This window comes from Hippopotamus amphibius, chromosome 8, assembly GCF_030028045.1.
Source record: "Hippopotamus amphibius kiboko isolate mHipAmp2 chromosome 8, mHipAmp2.hap2, whole genome shotgun sequence".
Classification (NCBI taxonomy): Eukaryota; Metazoa; Chordata; class Mammalia; order Artiodactyla; family Hippopotamidae; genus Hippopotamus; species Hippopotamus amphibius.
In genome coordinates this window covers 107315437-107334683 of record NC_080193.1, presented here as the reverse complement: position 1 = coordinate 107334683, position 19247 = coordinate 107315437, and the positions used below count along the sequence as shown (strand labels likewise).

Genomic DNA, 19247 nt, shown 5'->3' with positions numbered 1-19247 from the left:
TTTTTTCCTTGTAATTAGTTCCACTTTTGATAAATTTAGTAGATGAGAAGTTTTTCTATATAGTGTTTCAGTTAATAAACGAAGAAGGAATAATCAAATCAGAGTCTCATTGCTTTTGCACTCCCTAAATGAATTAATGACTCTAGGCCTTCTTCATCAATAGCTGCTAACATCACAAAAAAAGACAGAGTCTAGTAAAAACAAAAACAAAATGAAAACCTGAATCTGATGAAGCATCTAGATCCAACTACCAAGTCACAGGAAAGAGCAGGGAAAGCAATATACTGAATGACACTATAGGAATGCAATCAGAAAAATCAAGACTGTATGAAAATCTACAGGACAAATGACTCTTCTCTCCCCCAACAAATAAACTGCAAGGAAAAAAAAAGGGTGGAGGAAGTATTAGACATTAAAAGAGCAATAAAACACATATCAACAAGTAATATATAGACCTTGTTTGTATCTGATTTAAACAAATTGGAAAACAAACACAATACTTGATAGTTATGATAAAACTGGAAAATTGAACACTAGATATTAAGGAATTATTACTAAACTTATTTAATATGGGAAAATGACGTGGTTATCTTCTTTAAAAAGTCTAACTCTGAAAGATAAATCCTAAAATATTTTTGAAAAAAAATGTTAAATCCATTGGTGGTATACTTACATTGTAAGCCACATACGTCCATTTGGATACTTTTACTGGAACCCACATAGATGTCCCTAAGATAAAAGAAATTAATGTGTTTGGCTTTTTAAAAAATATTAAGTGATTTCTTTTACTGAATACTTCTCAATCATAATAGGATTTGAAAAAGAAGAAGTTTCCTAAACAGTGGCTATTTTAAAATAGAAAATCTAGTGGGATGTTCTCTATATGCTCATCACCAAGGGGCATTCAGATCAAGTAAAGCTTTTAAAATCTATTTGCTGTCTAACTCTAAGAAGTATAAACAGAAGGAAACAAACATTTCATTTTCCAAACTAAGTAAAGTATGACAGACACATATAAAAACAAAATTTACCAGTGAAAGATATGCTGTTAAACCAAAAGACTGAAGAATGATTCTAAGAAACTAAACCAAGAATAATACAGCATTTATTTTACATGGCTGTCAGGAAAATAAAGACATTTAACTTTTATATTTTTCTACTATCATGTTACTTTTAGTACAAAATTTTTATCAGCAATATCTTACAAATTGCTTTTTTACTTCTTCCCCTCCTTAGCCAAGAACCTCATAAGAAACCAGCATAGGGAAATTAATAAAATAGACAGGATTATAATACGCGAAACATTACAGTTTCAAAGAATATTTCTGCTAATGACAAATTTACCTAAAAATAATATTCAAAACTCTATTTAAAATTAAAACATGTTATTACTACCAACCTGTTAGGTCAGAAATTATTGATGGATTTTCCTCGAAGTGTTTTGCTGGATGTCTTATAAAGTGGTGATTCAAAACCGACAATTTCTTCTTGGGATTTTGAGTTATCTAGAAAGAACATTGATACATTCTATATCCTTTTATATCCATTGTGGTGACTAATGAAACTTTGTTTGAAGTAATAATGATAAGAGCCAATAGTTACTTACTCTGGGTCAGGCACTGTTCTAAGCCCTTAAAATGGGACTAACAATGCTCTGAGTTACAGTTTCCCTGTATATATGTTTGTTTCTCCTCCTAAACTATATACTCCTTGAGCAGTAGGATATCCTAACATTTTATTGTCTACTATTTAGTCTGGCCTATCATATATAGTGAGTTTGTGAAACAGAGCTCAGTTTCATAATATTTTGATTCTTAGCAGTATTAGTCAAAATTTTCTCATTTGTCCCTTAAAATGTGTCTGGAAAATACTTATCCATCCAGAATTATAATTTATTACATGCTAGTATTTAGAGTTTTCTCCTCTTAGAATTTAACACAAAACAAGATTTGATCTGTTAAAATTAGTCTGATGTATAACTTTTAAATAATATACGTGTGTGAGATTTACCTGTTCTTCATTAGTTGAAATGGAGTTTTTCCTAAACCTACCAAATATCATTTCAAATACAAAGTGGTCAAATACAAATTTTAATTCATTCTATTATTATATATAGTCAAACAGATTAAAGAGATATGCCCTAGTTAAAGAGTCGAAATTAAAACTAGGTTGAAAAACTGAAAAATGTTTGCATTCCATGACTACACAATTCCAGCGTTAACAGTGTTAACTCCATGAAGCTGATTTACTTTAGTAAATATACTAACTTAAACATGCTATCTTGTGGTTTAAAATGTGGTAAAACAGATCAATTTGTGTCTCTCTTTTACTGCATTCTTCAGGAGAGAGCTAAGTATCTATCATAATAATAACTTAGTTATGCAGCTTTCTGAAAGGTTAAGGAAAAAAATACAGACACTACCCTATCCCTAAGAGAGAATGCTAAAGGAGCAAAGTTAAGACACAGTAATAAGGAAAGCATTATCTAGTGATCTACTGAGAAAGAAGCCACAAGTAACAGTCTCTCAAAGAACTGGAGCCTTCAGGGGAAAGAATCCAAAAACATCTGCCATAATGAAAAAAATTACCGAAAATACAAGGAACTTTTTCTCCAAAAGGAGAAGGAAGGGAGGTAGTTCTCAAAACATGCATCTATGGAACAGTGATGCACTGCAAAATGACCTGAGGTGAAAGGCTGCTTAAGATGAATAATGACAATCTGTTCCTACTTCACAGAAAAAAAAATTAAGTTAATAGATAGAATTCTCTAAATTTTGCTGAAATCCTTGGTGCCCACTACTATTTATCTGCTGGCAGACAAGAAAGAGATTAAAGAGTAATATGATTTCCAGGTGTCCTGTGAACTGAACAACTTAGAAAATCACTAGTTGGGAGCATTTATATGTAAAATATCAGTACAGAAAAGGTTTGACTCTAGAAGTACATAATTTAAGTTCTGGTGAGCTTGTGTTACTCAATGAATGTAGATGTTCTCATCCTACTGCATGAGGATATTTGTAATAAATATTTCCCTTAAGGTAAAAAAAAAAAGTCAGAAGGAGATATCAAATTTTAAACAGTAAAGGGGAAGAACTGAGGAAGATTTAAGGTATTCTTTCACTATTTCTTTTTTATTGCATACTTAATTATTAATAGTGATCAAAGATTACAGATAAAAATAAAGATATTGCCATTTTGAAACTAATTATAGTCAATATTAGGTGTAGGCTTCTATTTTCATCAAGTAAAAAAAATGTATTAAATCTATCACTGCTCTAACATAAGCTTTTACTTCACTGAAATAACTTTTAAAATACCTACTTGTTTAGTATCAGCATCAATAAGATCAAAGAATGCGCGAACTGTAGTCAACTGCAATTGTTTACACCTAAAGAATAAAATAAATGTTACAAATGAAACTTTCTTTAAAAATACACTTTTGATATAAACATAAATAATTCTATTATTTAATGGAATATATGAATTTCCTTTAATGCTGCCAACTCTAAAATTATTTAACCAATCATTATTAAGCATATATCTTAAAGCTTAAGATGTATAAAAATAAAATCTTCCTGGATATTTGAGAGTAGAAGTGTCAGGCTCCTATGTCTTCCCTAAATCTCCACATCTACCCCAGATATAGACATACTGTCTACCCCATCTTTATATGTCTGAACTGTTGTGGTCCTTGCAGATACCACTGATGGCACAGGCAGAGGAAGGTGAAAAGAGAATCTTTAAGCCAATGCATATAGAGATAAGATACTAGGGTTTATGTATTTCTTGACCCTTACTTAACCTGTTTCTTTATTTATATTAAGGGTAAATCTAATTCCTACTTGGTTTTCCATGTACTGCTCTAGAATAGTCAATGCTGCGTTAATCAAGTCCCTGAGCTTGGTGACTGGCCAAGAGCTCAGAAGGTCCTACCACAGTGTCTTTGATTCTGCCCAACTATGACAAATTCTACAATTTTGACATTTGACATTAGCTTCATTTGAGACCGATGCTTCTCGTTCTTCAGGAGATGATTTTATAGGCTGTCAAACCAAGACAAGAACAAAGGTTGAAGTTCTAAACTCCTAAGTTAATCTTTCTCCCAAATTCTTAAATTTATTTACAGATAAAGCACTAAGAAAGCTAACAAACCAGTCAATTGACTGATGAGAAAAGAAGATGATCACAAATTGCCAAAATAAGTTATATTAACTTACCATACAATGGAGAGGTGGTCTGTTGAGACCCAGGTCTTAGGCACTGCTGAACTCTAAATGGAAAGAAACAAAATCCTGCTTAAGAAAAGTGCATTTGTTATTATCCAAAAGGCTTGAAATTCTTATAGGCTAATATTTAGAAACATGTAACATTAGTTTCACTATTTTATGATGCACATTTTTAAAGGATGCACTCTTGTAAAAAGTGATCCAAAAATATTAAGATATTGAATATTTCTTGCATAAAATAATTCTGTCATTACTACTTAGTCAAGCTTAAACTACCTTTTAAAAATTATTAAAACATCCACAGATTACTTACTGAAGTTTAATGTCTAATTCTTCATAACTCTACTAAGAGGTTGAGTTTCTGATTCTTTAATAAATCATACTGTATGTATAAATTATAATAGATATTTCAGTAATTACAGTTCTGACTAGATTATCACTTAATAAATTCTAAGATGTTAATTCTAATCAGGATGTGCCTGAGAGATACCTAGGCCTGGGGAGACTTCAAAATGAACATGCCTAATCACAAAACTATCAAATCAGACTCTTATAAGTGGCGTCCAGACTTATTTATTTGGAAAAAAAACACGCTAGATGATTAGCATATATACTACTGGTTAGAGACAGAAAGGCAAAAAGCCTAGTAAAAGACATAGCTATTCTCACAAGGCTTCCTAACAATGGCACAGTACCCTCCAAGAACTAGAGACTTCTTTTTATACAAGGTAATGACCTCCCTGTGAAGAGCACCTTACATACAATGGGGGAACGTTAAGTGAATCTGAAATTATTTTTCATATCATCTCTCTCTCTGCACTGTCAAAGACATGAGATGCCCTCACCAGAACTGTCAAAACAAAATGAAAATAGGAAATGAACAATAAATTTAGAGGCCTAACACGCCTCTTTAATTTAAAAAAAAAGGTGTTTGTTACTAAAAAAGAGGTATTTATAACTTGAAAGGAGTCACTGAGTCACTATCAGCCTTGAACTCTGCAAATAACAATGTGTATTTGGGTTCCAGGCTCTAAAATTGAAGGAATCTATAGCTTACTTAATGAACTTATAAACATTAGCTACCTTATTTATGAACTACTGCTGGCAACTTACTTTAAAAGTTGAGACAACCAGAGCTCACTGTGATTCTAAGGTTATATTAGATGCTCAGTAAAGTAAGAACTCACAGTAGAAATCATTTACTAATACAAGGACAAAAACTCGTTTCCTTCCATTCAGTCTAATGAATGCATCTGTGTTAGAGCTGAAAAAAGCAAAGTCAACACAAATAATAAAGGTAGTTGCTCATGATCTTTGTGCTAAAAACTGCTGAATGTCCACCAGAATCTTCTTCCTTTTTCACACAGTTAACTAGAATGCATGTCTCAGCCTCTCTTACTCTATGGTGTGACTAAGTTTTCTCTAATAGCATGTGAAAAAGAGTAATGTGTGCCATTTCCAGGCCTGACTGCTTTCCTCATGCTCTTTCCCCCTTCCTGTGTGTTGAAACAGTGATGATTAGAGCAATCTTGGACGTAAAGCATTCAAGAAGGGGAAACCTACTATCAGCCTGGATCCCTTAATGAAACTCCTTCAAAAACCACCCACCACTTAAATGTACACCTAGGGCAGTTATAGGAGTAAGACATAAAATTCTACCGTGTTTAAGTGCTATTACAGTAGTCTGGTCTACCCTACTAATATAACTAAGGCCTCTAACAAACAATTTTTCTACTCCCAATGGATTTAATGTCATTTAGCTGTCTTGAGATAATCATTAAAAAATTGCTTCTTAATAACTGTTTTTTTTTTTAAAGAAAACATACATGTAAATATATTAAAAAAACAGGATTATTTGGGAGTCAAAAACTAAATAATTCAATATTTAAAAACTAAATAAAACTCAGATTATACAATAACCAACTATGAGAAAGTTCTATAGCAAGTAAAATATATTTTCATCAGAGGTACAGATATATAAGCTGCCTTGAACACAATACATTATCAAATGGATTAGAAAAGAGGGACGCGCGCGCACGCACTCACACACACACCATTAAAAAGAGTCTTTAACGGCTGCAGGAAGGGGTGTCAGTACAGCATCATGCTCCAGACCGAGTCTAGGAAATAAGTTACACCCAATTTTATATGACTAAAACATCTATTTTTACTAAGGAGTTCATATTTAGAGTTTTGAGAACTTCCAGCATATATCTGCCCAAAATATTCAGCATCAAAAAATCAGATTCCTACCAACAATGAGATTTGAGAGATTTATCACTTAGTAAATTAGCACAAATTAATTTCAAAGCTATTATGGCTACATCACAACTCCTCCAGTTGTAAGAAAATGGTGGATAAGAGCAGAATAGCTTAAATTTTGTTCTACGTATGGCGAACATTCAGTAATACCTATTTACTGAATGAATAGCGACCTAAGGAAAAGCAAGAGTAGATGAGCTAATAAGCAAAGGCATATATATGAAGAGAACAACTATGAAACAAAGAACTATTATTTAAAAAGCAAAAGGAATGCTATGAATTTTCTTTTTATAAATTAAGTTATACTTGGAGATGATGTGTATACTGAGTTTAAAAGTTAAGGTCTTAACTGAAGACTTTAAGGTTAAAAATACAAAAATAAGTCTTAAAAGGAAACCTGAACTTATTTTATAGAAGTTATGTATACCAGTTAAAGACCAAATACTTGATGTCCTAGCAGAAAAGAATAATTAGCAAATTAATTAATCAGGGCTCTATCTACACTATCAAAGCAAGTTTTTAAATTTTAAAATCAGTAAACCTTCACTCAAGTTTAAAATTCAAGAGTGTGTGAAATGTTTGATCTTCCATTACTACTGTATATAGCATACCACTGAGATACATAAGGGGCCCTTGGACTTCAGCCTACACTTTCTTATACTTAAAAATGCTAATCAATGAATAGGCTTTTATTTTGAAGAAGAAACAATCATCTTCATAAGTAAGAGTCATCTGCACAAAGTTTCTAAGATCCTTTGCACTTTCCATGGATGCAAGTATTCATGCTTCTGCCTTCCCCAAATATTCATATGTTTTCTTTCATACACTCTCACATACACACACGCACATGTGCACACACACAGTATACTACATCAACTCAACAATCCTTTCCAACGGACTACATATCATTTCTCTTTTCATGCCGCAATGTGTCCAACATGTTACTACTTCAGTAGACTCTTTAAAAAGATTACCACAATACCCAATGCAGCCAATAAACAAACAAACAAATAAATAGATTACCACAACAGATAAGGCACTGGTATGATGGCTTAATTTTGGTAGAAAAGTCAGTCCTGAACGAACTTGGTAATCCCGGAATCCTCCAGCTACAGAAAGTGTGGTTAAATTTATGTGTCTAGCGTTTAGAATCCAATAGTTGTTTACAGTCATATAAAAATCTAGTGGGAAATAAAAAAGACATACATTAAAAAATAGCAACCATTCCCTGCAACAATAACCCATCTATAACTAATACTGAACTGAATTTCTGTTTAAGCCATCCGAACTGTCTATCAACAATGCCAATCCACATTTCCCTATTTTGAGTAAAATCAGTATCTTTACACATAGCCTACTTTCCCCATCAGAGTACAAACACTAAGAGTTAGTAAAGGTATCAATAAAGAAAAAAGATACCCCAATTTTATTAGCTTTGACAAGTCCACAGCAAACAGGTCTCTATATTCCACAAGGATGCTGCTTGTTCATGAGTCACATAGTATAGAAAGAAATCCCCGATATTCTTCCAAAGATACAAGTTTACTACCCTCAGGAGTTGCAGATCTTCCTAATCATGGCTGTGTCCCTGCTTATAAGGGCTTAGCAGCTCTCTACTGCAGCCACTGTAGTACTGGTGACCACACAAAGTACTATTTAAGTTCTTAAAATACTATCTGTTAGGACAATGACACTCTGCTGTGGAAAATCTGATGTTTAAGAAGATGGTATCCATTTAGTGTAACAAGTACTTCAAAGGGAAGAACCTGAAGATAATTTTTCACTTTATCTATGGAAGATGAGAAAAATTTAGTGTCAAAGATCTGAGGCCAGGGTAGGGGAGTTCTCATTTCCTGTTCTGATTATCAAAACTTAATGCATTTCTTATCCTGGCAACTGATCCCACTGATGGCTTTTAACATTTTGGAACAGCAAACTCCTCACATTAAAGATCTCAGCAGTATTCCCTTAGATTGTGACCAAGCAGATCCATTCCTAACATCTCCAGGGTCTGGGATAAGAGTGCCAATGGGGTATACATGCCATGTGTCTAAATACTTAAAAGTCAAAATTCCAGCTAACAAACTTAGATTAAATGCATTTTCTCTGCCCACCTTGACAAATATATCATTGAAATAACCTGGAAGGCCAGGTTCAAATTAAGAATTCTAGGACACCTCAGAGTTGGACACTGGATTATGGCAGCGCAGGGAGAGCGTATCTCTGACCAGATTGCTGTGGAGACCTATATCATAGGAAGAGCAGATCACTCTGCTCTCTTCTTTTTTCTTCCCATTCACATTCCATCCTGCATCACAAAGACCTCCTGTGCACATCCAAATTCTGTCTGTACCTCATGCAGAGCCACCTGTTGGCCACAGTTCAAGCTCAGGATTGTATATCCCTGTCCTTAGGACAGTTCCAAGTGAGAGGCTAACGAAGTGGGCTTGAGGCATCTGGACAAGAGAAGTATGAAGGCCATGTAACCAGATCATCGTCCAGAAGTAAAGGTACAGCCTCTACTGGGGAGGCTGCTTGGCCTGTACACTCCACAACCTGTGGGGAATGGCAACACGAGAGCAGGGTCCTAAAGTACAGAGCCCAGTGCAAGTCTTCCTTTCCCTTATTTACGGACAGTATTTCCACCAAGCATAAACAGGGCATCTACTTCTGGAGGTCATATGGGTCTCCTAAAGACTTAAAATCCACCACCCCTTGAATTTTTTTTTTTGTCCTAATTATGGCTTAATGCAATAAAAAATAAATACAGAATAAATGGCATAGAAGCTTGCTAATTATTGGAAAGGCACTATGACCTTAAGAAGCACTCTCAGCCTAAGCCATTTAGAGACAGACCATCGGTATCCTTCAAAAACAGTAAAACCTGAATCTCCTGACAGTTCTTTCCTCAAAGAGATTTTTAAAATGCATTTTGAGTAATTCTAATTTCACCTGCATGGCTCATCTATATATACCACATAAAATGCAGTAAGAGAAAGAATTCTCAATTGTGGTGACAAGCACTATGACTTGTTTATGCCTTTAATTTTTTTCTAAACCTATTATAAATAATAATTTATAATTATTAGAATCAGTAAAGCATATTTAACCCACTTCAACAATAAAACTAAAAATTTTTATTAAAAGAGTTCTAAAGGCAAAGTTTTAAATGTAATAAGGAAAAAAATCAAATTTCTCTATAAGTACCACTGCACAAGATATTCCAACAAATAAATTACTCCTTGGCAATGTTATGTTAAGATGGGTGCTTTGGAAAACTACTTTGGTTTGGAGTTACTAGGCTATATGTCTCACTTATCTATAAACAACATTTCCAGCACAATTAGGATAATGCAAATTTTTATAGGGTAAGAAGTCTAAATTTACTGATCAGGAAAAATAATTATTTCTTTCTAAAGATTTTCTTCTACACATAAGCAGTGAAGAAACTACTTGACTTTCTTTAATAAAGAGTTGAGATAGTAGGCATTTAATTCTTATTCTGTGACATTATCACTATTTAATTAGATGACAGCAATCATAAACTCCTGTTGTTCACTCAAAATTCCCTGCAACATTACAGTATTATCTATAATTTTATTTCCTGTTATCACAACGTAACTCAACTGAGAGGCAGCATATGCAACGGTTAAAGGCACAAGTCCAGAAACAGTCTTGCCAAGGTCAAATACTGGCTCCACGATTCTCTTGCCATGTGATTTTGGGCAAGAACTTTAACTTGGCTTCTTTTTTTGTTTGTGAATATGGCAATAACAATGATACCTACCTCAAAGGACTGCTGTAAGGATCAAATGACATAATAATCATGCAAAGTTCTTACCACAATATCCGAAATATAATAAGAGCTCTATCAATATTAGCAATCCTACCTTACCTCATCATATAGTGTTAGCAAGCCTATTTATTAAAAAAAAACAAAAACGAAAGCATTCTACTATTTTACTTAAATATAAGCTCATTTTGAATAGAGTACCCAAATGAGTTCACAAAACACAGGAAGTATAAACATATTTTAAGAGACCAGGAGTCATCCTCAAGAATAACTAAACTGAAGCTCAAGTGCCTTCCATGTTAAGATGCAAAAGGCAGAGAAAACTAACAGCAGTTTCAGTTATAAGCCTAAGGTGAAAGTCACAAAAAAGAGATGCTCAGAAGTGGAGGTGCTGATTTAAACGGAAGCTGCTTCACACATGGATAAACCTGTAACATACTCTAAAGGGAGTAGCTGCAAAGATTTGTTTAATCCTAAGTAACAAGGGGAAGGTCAGTTAGTGTTTACGTAACAGTACTCACCTGTAATGAAACGATCTAATGGCATCACAGGAGCAACATGAGGTGTGGCTTGTGTAATAAGAAGATTGATCAGATCTTGTTTAAAATTTTTCAGTGTAAGCAATGCTCTTGCAACAAGGCCACCCATAGAATGACCAATTATTGCCACACTTTTTGGAGCAAATTCTTGACCCTATTAAAAAAATCACCAAGGCATGATTAAAGATTAGTATCATAATATATATACTAAATACTTCTCTCTACATAATGAGCAATTTTATAGAAAAAAGGAAAACTATTTATATAACCTCCCATTATAAGATACAGAAATACATTTGCATATACTTGTAATTAGTGCATACATAATATTTTGTGTTCTGCAAACATTTTTAACAGCTAGGCTTTGGTTTTCTGAATCAAAATCAGAACACTTGGTCTAGCAAGTCACGTTTTTACCATTTGTTATATTGCATGTAATAGGTGTAATTATGTTTGGTGTATACCAGAATGTTAGATTTTATAGGATATATAAAGTCAGATCATTTATTTGAAATTGGAAAGATCACAAAAAAGCCAGAATTACAGTTGCCACAGCAATATACTACCTCAGCATATTGATATATCTTATATCATCAAATTATTTCTCTATTGTGTGCCTGGATTTAAAAAGAGGCCAGCATTCCACAACATTTATTCACTGACAATTACATATTTTATTATTAAAATAAGTATTTCTTTTTAAAAAATCTTTTCTCTTTCCACATAGCATCCTCAGTTCCTCTACCAAACTTCTGCTCATCACCCTCCACACTGATCCTTCATCTATGCCTCCTCTCCTGTTATTATGAATAAATTGGGCCTTGTGCAGAAAAGAGTTAACAGAATAGGCCTGAGACTACTATCCTTAGAACAGACTGCATTCAAGGGTGGCTCTAGGATGCAGTCTGGGACCACAGATTTTGGGAAGTTCCCATCATTTCCTAAATGATAAGAATGGTTCATTGTACTAAAACTGTTTTGTAAACAACATGGTTTACGTTGAACACCTTCATCCTTCTGGTTGGGATTTTGGTACGTGGAAGGCGGAGGCACAAGGTGTCTAGGTGACCAGCCCTCAATAAAAAACCTTGGGCACTGAGTCTCTAATGAGCTTCTCTCACCGGTGACACTTCATAAACGTCACAATTGTTGCTGCAGGAATTAAACGCATCCAGTGTCACTTTCCTGCAAGAGGATACTGGGAAGCTTGCACCTGGTTTCTCCCGACTTCACCCCATGCAGCTTTTTTCTTTGCTGATTTTGCTTTGTATCCTTTCACTGTACTAAATCATAAGACCATGAGTACAACTATATGCTGAGTCCTGTGAGCCCTTCTGGAGAATCATCGAGCCTGGGGATGGTTTTGGTGATCCCAAATACATACCTGATCTTAGCAAAAGCCAAATCCTACATATGTGCTCTGAAACCTATATCCCCTTTGGCCTTCTCAAGTACATCACTCTGGCAATTCTTCTTACTTTCTTCTTGCATTATTGTTTCTCCCTCTCTATTAGATCATTCTCACTAGTATATAAATATACTGTTATTCTCCTTTAAAAAATAAAAACTCTCTTTTTGCTTCTGCTTTTCCTTAGTGACCATATCTTTCTCTATATACCACTTTACAGTAAAATTCTTCGAAAACAGTTGTCTACATAGTACTTGCTGTCTTCAATGTTTTCATACACCCTTAAACCCACTCGGATCAGGCTTTTCCCCAACACTCTTTTAAAATTGCTCTTAACAGGTCACCAAGGAATCTAATGATCAATTAATCCTCATCTTACTTGACCTATCAATGGCATTTGACATAGTTGATCACTTCTTTCTCTTTGAAATGTTTTATTTGGGTTCCTTGACAAGATAACCTTCTGGTTGTGCTCTTACCTCACTGACTGCTCCTTTTTAGTCTCTCTGGTTCCTTCTTATCTCACCTCATTTCTTAACACTGGCGTGACTCAGACCTCAGTCCTTAGATCTCTTCTTTCACATCCTGAATTCATTAGTGATCTCATTCAGACTCATGGCTCTAACTATGTCTACATGTTGTCAATCCTCAAGTTATTATCTCCAGATTGGACCTCTTCTCCTGAACTCTAACCTTAAACTCCAACTGCACGCTAGCTACGCTTGGGATGTCTAATATGTACCTTAAATCAAACCTGTCTAGAACTAAACTCTTAATATCCTTCAAATCTGTTCCTCCTACATGTCCCGCCATCCTGGTTAATGATAATTCAGTCTTTTTAGTTTTTCTATTTTGGGTCATCCTTAACTCTTCTTTTTCTCTCACATTACCCCTGCCCCATATCTGAATTGCCAGCAAATCCTGTTGCCTTTAAGACTTACACCAATCTGACCACTTATCACCTCCACTGCTATCAACTTGATCCAAATCACAATTATTTCTTGCCTGAATTACTGCAATAGCTTCCTAACTGGTCTCTCTGCTTCTACCTTTACATACCTTCAGTTTATCCTCAAAAGCATCCAGAATGACACTGTTAAAACCTAAAACAGAAAATGTCATTCTTTTGTTCAAAAACTTCTTCAGTGGCTTTCCATATCATTTAAAATAAAAGGCAAAATTCTTAAAATTGTCCATAAGGCTCTATCATCTGCCTTCCCCCCAAACTCTCCTTCTACTAACTCACTGTTCCAGCCATACCAGACTCTTTGTTTTTCCTCAAATACAGTACACATGTGTTTGCCTCATGTATTTGTTTCCTCTGCATAAAGTACTTTCCCCAGATATCTAAACGGGCTACTCCCTCTTGTCCTTAATTTGTATTAAATTGTCTGTTTCTCAACAGAAGTCTTCACTGGGTACCCTTACATATAACTGTAGTCTCCTACCCTCAACTCCCTACCTCCCTTTCCTGTTTTATTTTTCTTCCTGGTATTTATCACCATATAAGATAGTGATAACTATCTTATTTTTTTTCTTATTTATGATGCTTACTGTCTGACTCTCCCTATTAGAACATAAGGTCAACGAGGGCTTGGATTTCTGTTTTATTCATCCCTATATTTGCACGTAGACTCAAACGATGAATGAGTGTGGTTTTCTCTATCTAAAATGTCCTCTCGCTTTCCCACATCCAAATTGTATCTACTGTGTCTCTAACTCCTATTGTACTTGTTTGTAATAGAAACACTACTCTCTAAAGGCCTCAATTTAAAAGAAAATTTATTAGTTTTATTATAAATTTAGTATATATTTGTTAGAGAAAACATGACAACAAAAAACAGAAAGAAAAAAAACTACCTAGTATATAACATTAAAGAGACAATTGCTTACTGTGAAGGACATTTATGGAAATAAATCTCATTTTGTAATCACATCTAATTTATCTTATTCAATAAATATCAGATACATAAAAGGTCCTGTTTCATCCTATGGCTCGTTTCATCCTATAATAAGTGTAGATTTAATATAAGTGTACATTTAAGCTAAAAAATACTTGCTGTTGAAGTAATTTTAAAATGCTGGCTTATGCAAAGAATCATGACACCTAAATTTCATTTTCAAGATACACAGGAATACAACGCCTGGATTACTGTAGCTTTACAGCTAAATCTTGAATCAGGCAGTACAGGTCCTCCAACTTTGTTCTTGTGACTTTGCTAAATTCACTTATGAATTCCAAAAATTTTCTGTAAATTCCTTTAAATGTTTCTGTATATTTATGTAATCTGTGATTACAGATAGTTTTAAATTCTTCCTTTTTAATCTTTATTAGTTTTATTTCTTTTTCTGATCTTATTGTGCTAGCTAGGACTTCTATACAATGTTGAATAGGGATGGTGGAAAGAGAGAGAAGCTCAAAAATGAAAGGAAAAAAACATCTGCATACAACATTAAAGACATTTGATTATTTACTGTGAATAGCACTTATGGAAATCTCATTTTGTGATCACATCTTATTTACCTATCCAGCAAAATCTTATTTGATATACAAATGGTCCTTAACTTAAAATGGCTTGTTTCCTCCCATAATTCTATGCATATACATGATAGTTGTAATTCCTCAAGTTGCGGAAGTTTGCTTCCATTCTACTGAGCTGAGTTTTATGGTTTTCTTCCTTAAATTATGAGTGCTAAATATAGTCAAATGAGTTTTCTTCATCTAATTAGATAATACTATGATGAATTACATTGATACTTGAATATTAAACCAACTTTGCATTCTTGGGATAAATCCTATTTGGTCATAATGTATTAAACTTTAAAATATTGCTGGATTTGATAGCCTAATTTTTTGTTTAGAATTTTATATCTATGTTTATGAGGGATATGAGGTCTTTATTTTCTTTTCAAACACCTGTCATTCATTCTCTGATTTTGATAATCAGGGTTTGCTGGTTTCTTAAAATGAAGTGTTGTTATTTCTTTATTTTCTGAGTTTGTGTAAGATGAATATTATTTCATCTTTAAATGTTTAACAGAATTCACCACTGAAGTCATTTAGCTCTAGATTTTTCTTGACACTAAGATTTTTAATTACAAATTCAAAAAATTTTAAACAGATACAGAGCTAGTCAGAGATTCTGTTTCTTCTTGTGTCTGTTTTGTAATTTATGTTTTAAGAGATGTGTGTTTTCATTTGAATTGTCAAATTTATTGGCACAGTCTTTCGTAACATTTCTTTAATAGCTCCTTAGCATGTGTAGGCTCTGTAAAGATGTCCCCTCTTTCATTCTCGATATTATTCATTTGTGTCCCCTCCTTCCTCTTCTTAGTCTATGGGTTTAGCAGTTTTATACATCTTTTCAAAGAATCAGCCATTGCTATGAATTTTTTTTTCTGCTGTTTGTTTTCTATTTAGCTGATTTCCTCTCTCATCTTTATTGTTTCCTCGCCACTACTTACTTTGTTTACTTTGTTCTTCTTTCTCTAGCTTTTTAAGTTGGAAGGTTAGATGATTGCTTTTAAAACTTGTTCTTTTCTAATATAAGCATTTAAAACTATATTTCTTCTAACTACTGCTTTAATCTTATAAATCTGATGATGTGTTTTCATTCTAACTCAATTCAAAACATTTTCAAATTTCACCTGTTGATTTTCTTTTTTACCTCTGGGTTATCTAGAAGTCATTTCCAAATATTTGAGGATTTTCCAAATATCCTGTTGTTATGATTTCTAATTTAATTCTGCTATATTCAGAAACTAAATCCTGTATGATTTCAATCCTCCGAAACTGAGACTTGTTTTATGGCTTGTCATATGACATATCTTAGTAAATGTTCCGTGTGCATTTAAAGAGAACACACATAGTTTGTACAGTTGCTGGGTGTGGTCTATAAATATCAGTAAGTTAAGCTGGTTTCTACAGTTGTTGGGAGTGTTGTATAAATGTCAATGCGTTAATAAGCTGGTTAACAGTGTTCAAATCTTCCATACTTTACTGATTTTCTATTTATTTCAACAATTACTGAGAAAGGATTGTTGAAATCGTCAACTCTGTGGATTTACCTATTTTTCCCTTTATTTCTTTAGATTCTGCGCCATGAATCTGGAAGCTCTGCTTTTAGGCACATAGTCACTTGAGATTCTTTTGCCTTCTTGATGAGCTGACTTTTTTTTTATCATGAAATGTCCCTCTTTATCCCTGTAATATTCTTTGTCCTAGAATCTATTTAACTGATACTAAGATAGCCACACCAGCTTTCATACAATCTGTGTTTGTATGCATATTTTTTCCATTCTTTTAATCTATCAGAATCAATAACTTTTATTGATATAATTGACATACAATAAACTGCATACATTTGAAGTGTACAATTTGATTTTTTTTCTTATTAGTAATGTATATATATGGCAATCCTAATCTCCCAATTCATCCCACTCCAACACCCCCCCTTCCCCTCTTGGTGTCCATATGTTTGTTCTCTACATCAATATCTCTGTTTCTGTCTTGCAAACCAGTTGATCTGTACCATTTTTCTAGATTCTGCATATATGCATTAATATACGATATTTGTTTTTCTCTTTCTAATAACTTACTTCACTCTATATGACAGTCTCTAGGTCCATCCATGGCTCTACAAATGACCTAATTTCGTTCCTTTTCATGGCTGAGAAATATTCCATTGTATATATGTACCACATTTTCTTTATCCATTCATCTCTCTTTTTTTAAATTAATTTATTGAATTTATTTATTGGCTGCGTTGGGTCTTCATTGCTGCACAAGGGCTTTCTCTAGTTGCTGTGAGCGAGGGCTACTCTTCATTGTGGTGCGCAGGCTCCTCATTGTAGTGGCTTCTCTTGTTGTGGAGCACAGGCCCTAGGCGCGTGGGCTTCAAAAGTTGCGGCACATGGGCTCAATAGTTGTGGCTCACGGGCTCTAGAGCACAGGCTCAACAGTTGTGGCGCACAGGCTTAGTTGCTCCATGGCATGTGTAATCTTCCCAGAGCAAGGCTAGAACCCGTGTCCCCTGCATTGGCAGGCGGATTCTTAACCACTGAGCCACCTAGGAAGTCCTATCCATTCATCTCTTGACGGACATTTAGGTTGCTTCCATGACCTGGCTATTGTAAACAGTGCTGCAATGAACATTGGGGTGCACGTGTCTTTTTCAATTATGGTTTTCTCTGGGTATATGCCCAGGAGTGGGATTGCTGAGTCATATGGTAATTCCATTTTTAGTTTTTTAAGGAACCTCCATACTGTTCTCCATAGTGGCTGTATCAATTTACGTTCCTACCAACAATGCAAGAGGGTTCCTTTCTCTCCACACCCTCTCCAGCATTTACTGTCTGTAGATTTTCTGATGATGCCCCTTCTAACTGGTGTGAAGTGATATCTCATTGTAGTTTTGATTTGCATTTCTCTAATTCCTTATTGTGAAGTTCTTCCCCTTCATAGTTAACAGATTTTTAAAAAGATAGAAAAAATACTGTGAAATCATGTGAATATCTTTTTTCTCCTCAAACTTTCACCTAATTTTAGCATCCATGGATGAATCTTGTCTGTAGCAATTATTACCGTGCCGTTCACCTAACATTTTTTATTTCCCTCTTTCCTTCTACTAATCACAAAACTGCCAGTTTTTGTTACTCTGACAATGTCTTTATTTTGTCCTCATGTTTGCTAGATATGCAATTTTAGGTTGAGAGTCCCCTCCCATCCCATCCTCCTCCAAAAAATCTTTAAGCTGTTGTTCTATTGCTTTGGGCTTTCGCTATTTCTGATGGAGACCAGAGGTAATTTTTATTGTTTTACCTATCAGTAAAGAGTCTTTTTTTTCTCTGGCTGCTTTTAAGATTTCCTCTTTACTTTGGTTTTTGAACAATTTCACTAGATAAACTTAGGTGTGATTCTGTGTTTATCCTGCTTGACATTCACTGAGCTTCTTCATCTGTGGGTTGGAAATTTTAATCAGAATTGTTAATTTGAGGCCTTTGGTTCTTTGAATATTTTTTCCTCTTCTATTTCTCTCTCTTCTTCTGGGGTTCCAATTACACATGTGTTAGACTACTTAGTATTGTCCCACACATTCCTGAGGCTCTGTCCTTTCCATCCTTTTATACTCTGTGCTTCATATTTTGGATAGTTGTTAATTGTCCTGTCTTCAAATTCAACAATCTCTTGTTCCGCAGTGTTCAACCTGTTTAAAGCCTCTCTGCTGAAATTTTCTTTTCTGATATGTTTCAGTTGTATATTTTTCCTTTTTGTTCTTTTTTTTTTTAATATATAGTTTTCATGTCTCTAAAGAGATCCCTCACCTCCTTCCCTTCTTGTATGCATCTTTTACTCTAAATCCTTAACTTTGATATTTTTGAGGCTCATATGTAAGCATTTTTCAGGTGGATCCTAGAATAGCTCTTAATTTAGTGCTAAAGCAGATCTATTCCTAAATCATGTCCTTTCTTGGGTCTCAAATGAATGCCCAATGTTCAGACAAGTCTTTCTAACTAGCTGGTCACAACTCCTGTGTACCATGTGGTCTCTCAAATCTCAATTCAACTCACAATTCCCCAGGAGCTGTTTTCACCGCGAATTGTACAGTGGTATATAAAGGGGGCAAATGACTTATTCTAGTAGGCAGTAGTATTATCGCTGACACTACTTAGACTGCTGGCACAGAATGAATTTTAGTCTGTTGTACTGATCTTTTAAATTTCTCTAAGGACACTTATTGCCCCTTACACACCCCACCACTTCCTCCTTGGTATGCTATTGCCTTATAGCTTCTTGCCCTGTGCATACGCAGCATCACAAAAACTGAAAGATTCAAATTTATAGAGCCCCTATCTCTGCCTAGTTCTCTTCTTTGTCGTACCCTGACCACAAATCTAGCCGTTTCAGTAGTCCCAAATTCCAATCTCTGCCTTCTTTAACTTAGTGATCTGCTTGATCTCTAAAAATTTACCCTTCTGGAAAATGCTTCCAGGCAGAAAGCCAGGCACTCATGGAGTTC

The 19247-nt window shown here is 34.4% G+C and overlaps 1 protein-coding gene across 2 annotated transcripts in view; it reads right to left on the bottom strand.

The window, feature by feature from the left end:
• The window catches only part of PGAP1 (post-GPI attachment to proteins inositol deacylase 1), a 71065-nt gene that overhangs the window by 42880 nt on the left and 8938 nt on the right, over window positions 1–19247 (bottom strand). For both annotated transcript variants that reach the window (XR_009055075.1, XM_057745226.1), the window contains exons 4-9: window positions 10803–10974; window positions 7512–7669; window positions 4218–4270; window positions 3322–3388; window positions 1400–1505; window positions 674–729 (exon numbers count right to left, since the gene is read on the bottom strand). Coding sequence is in view for 1 of the 2 variants with exons in the window: in XM_057745226.1 (XP_057601209.1) it covers window positions 674–729; window positions 1400–1505; window positions 3322–3388; window positions 4218–4270; window positions 7512–7669; window positions 10803–10974 (612 nt within the window). In the remaining variant the exon portion in view is untranslated. The remainder of the gene's footprint in view (window positions 1–673; window positions 730–1399; window positions 1506–3321; window positions 3389–4217; window positions 4271–7511; window positions 7670–10802; window positions 10975–19247) is intronic.